This window comes from Octodon degus, unplaced genomic scaffold (assembly GCF_000260255.1).
Source record: "Octodon degus isolate 3935 unplaced genomic scaffold, OctDeg1.0 scaffold00038, whole genome shotgun sequence".
Taxonomy (NCBI): domain Eukaryota; kingdom Metazoa; phylum Chordata; class Mammalia; order Rodentia; family Octodontidae; genus Octodon; species Octodon degus.
In genome coordinates, this window is record NW_004524614.1 from 11,383,911 (window position 1) to 11,389,910 (window position 6,000).

Genomic DNA, 6,000 nt, shown 5'->3' on the forward strand with positions numbered 1-6,000 from the left:
ATGATAGGGATGGCTGCAAAACATGGTTATGAGTGTCTCTGCTACTACTAAACTGTACTCTTAAAGATAATTAAGATAATACAGTTAATGTCCTATGTATTCACCATAGTTTTAAAAATTGGAAAAAAATACAATTCTTTCTTTCCCCTAATGTGCCCCTCCTCCACCAGCCCATAAGTGCCCTCCTCCTCTTTATTCTAAGTGCCTGTCAGTGAGGGAAATAGGAGCAATATTATTCCCATTCTTTCTCTCTACAACAATTCCCCTATTGACTCAAGAAAGAAGTGGGAGACAGGATTAAGGACAGCAAGACTTCAGATTAACTTTCATGCTGCTATATAACACTATGGTTTAAACATCTACTTTTAATTGGATTTACAATACCTGAATGACAATAAAAAAGCTAGAAAAATAATGCCTCTATATTTTAGATCATACCCAAAGTTGAGCAAGTTTGGATTCATCCTGGGTTTGAGTAACTAATTCTGATCCTATGTATCATCAAAGATTCCTTTATTTCTCCTCCTTGTTTTTCTGCCTCATGAGTGTGTCTGCTGTTGATTCATGTCCATGCCATTCAACAATTATCTCACTATAATGAGATCAGCGTGGGGCAACTTACTCTGGTTTGTACTGTTCCCATCAGCCATGAGAAAGCGTAAGTAATGATGCCCAGAACTGTATTAAAACAGCAGTAAATATTCTTTGAAAAATCTAAAGGCAAGTAATTTTACTGGGGTAGATGTCATTTCAAGATTCAATGTAATGCTGTTATTAATTTTAAATGCACTTGATAAACTTTAATTGAAAGGTTGAATGTAGTTGGCAAAATAACTTGACACCTTGCACTCCTGAGTACTAACTAGTCAAGGAGTGAAAAACACATAACACTTTGCTCCCACCGGAGAAATAAAACCTAACAGGAAATTTCATTGATAAGCAACCAATTCTGCTTCTGTAATATGATTCTTTGCTGCCTCTTGAGTATAAAAAGCTAAAAAATCATGGGCATACTGCATAATCCAAAACTCAATCATAGGTTTAGTACTTGTTCAGTGTTCATAATAAAAACTCAAATCGCTAGTGTACAGCAAAGGCCTTAGAGTTATAATCAAATATCAGCTCTCATTCTGTGCTCAAGTTTTTTGAACTCTGTTTCCTTATCTACAAAATGGGGTTTACTAAAGAATTAATCTATGAGAAATTTTTTCTTGGCAAAAATAAAATCCATAGTGAGCTCTCATAGCAGTGCTTGATATACTGTAAAGGCTTAAACAATATTCGTTATCATGATAGAAATCCAATGTATTAATACAGCAAGCCAATAAAATAATTTTTGCACCTGCTTTCTCACTATATTTTTGCACAGTTATAGCATATTAGAAAATAGTAACTTCTAAATTATTAAACATTTTTTTCATACTTCCTTATATCCTTAACTGTCACTTTAATTTTTAGAGATTCATTGACTTCAAACATTCCATTGCTCACTATAAAAAGGCGGGGCTCCTCCAATTGTCTAATTAGGCAAAATGAAACATAGACTGCGAGTGCCTGTGTGTCTGGGTGAGAGCGTGCTGTTAGTGATAAGGCATGTGTTTAGACCGTCAGCTCATTGATATAAAAGTAGTCCCCACTCAAAGAGAATATAAATAATGTTTTCATGAAGTCAGTTATAAATACATCCAAGGAGGTGTTCCAAAAATTCCAATGATATCATATTTTCATATTATATGTATGCCAAGGAATATTTACAGAATGTAAATGATAGATCAAATATAAAATATACTAAACCCCTATGCCCATAATGATGATAGAATCTTTTAAAGCACCCTTGAACGAAAGTTGTTGAAACTTAAATGAAACTTTTTTTTTTCTTTTTTTTGTTAATTCTAAGCCTAATGTATTTTTAAGTCAAGCCACTGGGAAATACTTTTGTTTCTATTCAATCAAGACCTGCACACAGAGTTTATGGAATGACATAATATCCTTCCTGAAATCAGGCCGGTATGTAGCACCAGTATCCTTCACACATAACCAGTTCCTGAACCGTTACAAACAAATCCCAATTTCCAAGGAAACAATCTCATCAAATGCTGCTCACTAGAATACATATTGTTCCTTCTGGAAACATTACAATAAGATTTTTTCTGATTACAATCTTTAACTTCCCCTCTGAAATTCACTTATATTCATTTATTTCAGTGGAAACTGCATCTTTATAATGGCTCTAGACATTTCTGTAGCACTAATATAATAATTTAGTTAGAACTTTAGTCCAGGAAAGAGGTAGTTATTAACTCTGTGTGTGTGTGTGTGTGCACGTGTGCGTGCGAGTGTGTGTGTGTGTGTGTGTGTGTGTGTGTGTGTGTGTGTTTGGTGGGGGGCTTGACTCTTAAATGGGCATTATAGTCAGAAGCTAGTTAATAATATTTGTCACTCACATTCTATGGACCTATTCTACAAAAAGCATATGCTAAGTTTTCTTTGGAGAATAGTAAATTTTAGTAATTTCCAGGCTTCCAGGCTGTTAAAGCCTACAGTTTATAGCCAGTCTTGTTTCCTTCTTGGCAAAGCAAGCCAGTGCTTCTGTGTGCAGGTCACAGGATTTGTTTTGAGGTACACAGACGCATTTACCCTTTACAAGCAAGACAATATAAACAAGTCGGTGGCAACCCTGACATAAACACAAACAAGAAGAGAATGTGATTCTAGTTGTCAACCCAGTGGCTTTAAGAATACAAACCCTACTGCCTTCTCTTCTTAGGATATTCTAAAAATTCTACACAGGCTGGACATTAGTTCTTTGCCTGTTTTCTAATTAAACAAGCAAGTATCAATGTTCTAATGTGACTGAGTGTCTTTACTTACAGAAAACTTCCAGATACACCGAGTAAACTTTTCTCACAGGTAAGCTCTGGAATTTATGATTCGCTGTCCTACCATGAAATCTTATGTATTTTATGATGTTCAACGGCAGCCAAGTTCTGTCACAATCTGCTTAAAACTACAGCTTAAACTTATTTTTACAAGTTACACGCAGCGTGGTATAGAAATCCACACATTGTACAGAGAGAACAATAACTTTCAAAACTAGGTTAGCATGAAACAGAGCCGACAGAAATGAGAATTAGCAACAGCCTTTCACTGCCAGCAACTCACCTTGTTGAATTTTAGTCACTAGCTGATGGCGTGCTAGAATCCGGCTCATCCTGTAAGGAGAGCGTCTGGTAGTCTGATCAAATCGCAAGTACATCTCCTGGCCCTCTGCTGTCATGGAATTTAGATAGTAACAACCTGAAGCCGGGGTCCTGGGCACCTGCCTGAACATCTCGGCAGTTTCTAATGCCACCCCAGTCTGCCAGTGGCTGTTTGCGACTGCTTCCAGTCTCGTCAAAGGCACCAAGCCCAGGAGAGCGCAACAGACTGAGCTATTTTTTAAAAAGAAAAGGAGTGCCAAAAGCCACAACTCAGAATTCCAACCCCCGGGCCCTCACATGACCTCAGGGAGCCAATCAAAGGATGAGAGAAAACTGGGAATGTTCACAAGCCTGACAGAGACGCAGTTCGAGCGGCTCGGATCCCCCACATAGCTCTAAAAGCAAATACAAGTATTTGACATGCCTCAGAGCTGACGAAGCACCAGAAGGCAGCACTCACTAAGAGAGCCAGAGGAGAGTCGGAGAGGGAAGAGAAAAGACGGGCAGCCAAAGGAGCCCTGGGCGCTGGGAATCCTTCAGGCCATAAAAGTTTGGGAAAGCTGCTTTGCTTTCTGGTAAGGCAGCTATACCCAGGTTAAAAAAACAAAAAAAGATGAAAAACGTCTTAAATAAGAAAATACTTCAAATAAATATAAACAGCATAGTATAAACTATCATTCTTCATTGCAACTGAATGAATTAAATAAAGCTTTTCCAGTAGAAAATAAACTCTTTATTCCTGGTTGTTTTGTTTTTTGCGGAACCAGGGATTGAACTCAGACCCTTGCACTTGCCAGGGAAGTGCTTGTTCCACTGAGCCATCTCCCCGGCCCTTTATTCCTGTTTTAACACTAGGAATAAACACACTATAGACTCCTGCACTGCACGTGATAGGGCCTAAGGGCTCCTACAGATAAGACCTAAAGCTCTCAAGGACTATTTGTTACTAATCTATTCCATTCAGCATCATCCATTCCCCTTTAATTTTTCTACTTCTCTGGTCTTTAAATGCCAAGAAACAAAATACTTAAGAAGTGCCTGCTGTTCTTAAGATACTGCTGAGAATATTGCGAAGATGCAAAATACTTGCAAGGACACCATCACCAGCAGAGAAGTTATACAAAAGCTTATACTACCATGCCACAAAGGCAAAATACCTTAAAAAGACACAAACATAATGCTAGTGAGGTGATATTATTTCTGACTGGGTTGATAATAGCTGAGCAGAAAGAATAGACATTTGTATGGTCTTTCATGGGGGTAGGAGGGAATAAAGGTTCGAATAGAGAGGTGGGGGGTTTTATGTCCATATGTAGGCAAGACTGGAAAACAGCATGCGTTTAAGGAACTGCTAGCAATTCAATTTGGCCGTATCTAAGTATCCAAAGGTAAGTAATTAGAATCTGCTCCCTTGTTTCTCTTCTTTAAAATTGTTTCAGGTGAAGAGAAGAAAGTTAACAGAAAACATGCTATCGAATTCTGAGCCTAGGGCTAAATGAATAAAATTCTTTGATAAAAAGCATATGGCTAGGTTGCTTTTACCTTTTTGGTAGAGTCAAACTGAAATGCAGCCTTGCCAAGATTTATAGTCTTTTTTAAAGTTTTAAAAAAAAATTTAAAGAAATTACAGATAAAGAGACATAAGTTGTCTTCAAATTAGTTGTTCATATTACCAGGTACATGCATGCAAAACTGGAGGAATGAAAAAAATATATATAGGGCAGGGGAGATGGCTTAGTGGAATAAGCGCTTCCATGGCAAGCTCAAGGGCTTGAGTTCAATCCCCGGTTCCGAAAAAAAAAAAAAAAAAAAAAAAAGAAATATATAAAAAATTAAGAGGAGAAAAAGGGCAAAGGCTTGAAAAAAGGAGACAAAACAAATTAAGCACCAACTGGTCTTTTCTGTAGAAAAATGGTAAGAAGCTTCAGTTAGGATCTCGGTTCTTACTCCTATTGCTCTCTAATGGAGGTCAGCCTCAATACTTTTCACCTGGGAAATTTTGATGGCCTGATTCTGGAACATACATAATTGTGGCTACTGTGAATCTCTTCTGATGACTATAAATATGGGTAAGTATTAGCTTTCAGGTTAGCATCATAGTAGAGCAGGAAAGGAAGAGCCCACCAGTACTTGCCCTTCTTATTTAGGATTTGATGGAAGAGTTTTGATTACCAGAATACCCTGTAGAAAAAGAGATCTAAGACAGAGTAACTCATATGCCAAAAGAATACATGTGAATGGTAGAAAGGTAGGGAACACTATACTGTAGTATTGGACATCCGAAAGGTCAGTTGGCCAAGCTCTCAGAATCAGCACTGGCCATTGTCTGATTGAGATACTGTCAGTCACTGTGCACAGACTTCTGGATGGACAACCTATTATTTTTTTTCACTTTTTACATTTTTTTGAGATGCAAATTACATGACATCCAATTTATGCATTATGAAGAGACAGTGCAATGAGCTTCCATAAATGTATAAAGGAAAATATCATAGCAGAATAATGATTTATAATAATCCATCATCATAAAATTAACCTGTCTTGGTTTGGAGCCACATAGAGCCACACCCAATCCCTATTTTTTATTCTGATGGTATTTGTCTTGAGTTTTTGTGTCATTTATATGAAATAATAATATATTGCCTTCTATACATAATTTCTTTCATTTAGTATTATTTTTTCCCATAATTTTATTGAGAAACAAATAATAATGAGACAGTTTCAAACTAAATTGGTAGGACAGTTTCAATAATTAACACATTGCATACTCTCTTCCTAGTGGTTAATTGCTGTACAAGAT

At 37.0% G+C, this 6,000-nt stretch overlaps 1 protein-coding gene across 2 annotated transcripts in view; it reads right to left on the reverse strand.

Annotated features, from left to right (window-relative positions):
- Positions 1 to 6,000, reverse strand: part of Stard13 (StAR related lipid transfer domain containing 13) — a 248,841-nt gene that overhangs the window by 180,217 nt on the left and 62,624 nt on the right. Inside the window, exon 1 of one of the 2 annotated variants that reach the window (XM_004631074.2) lies at positions 3,163 to 3,443. The exons of the other annotated variant lie outside the window; for it this stretch is intronic. Within the exon in view, the coding sequence (XP_004631131.1) occupies positions 3,163 to 3,331 (169 nt within the window). The 5' untranslated portion in view covers positions 3,332 to 3,443. Of the gene's footprint in view, positions 1 to 3,162; positions 3,444 to 6,000 lie in introns of those variants that run through there. 2 annotated transcript variants of the gene reach the window in all.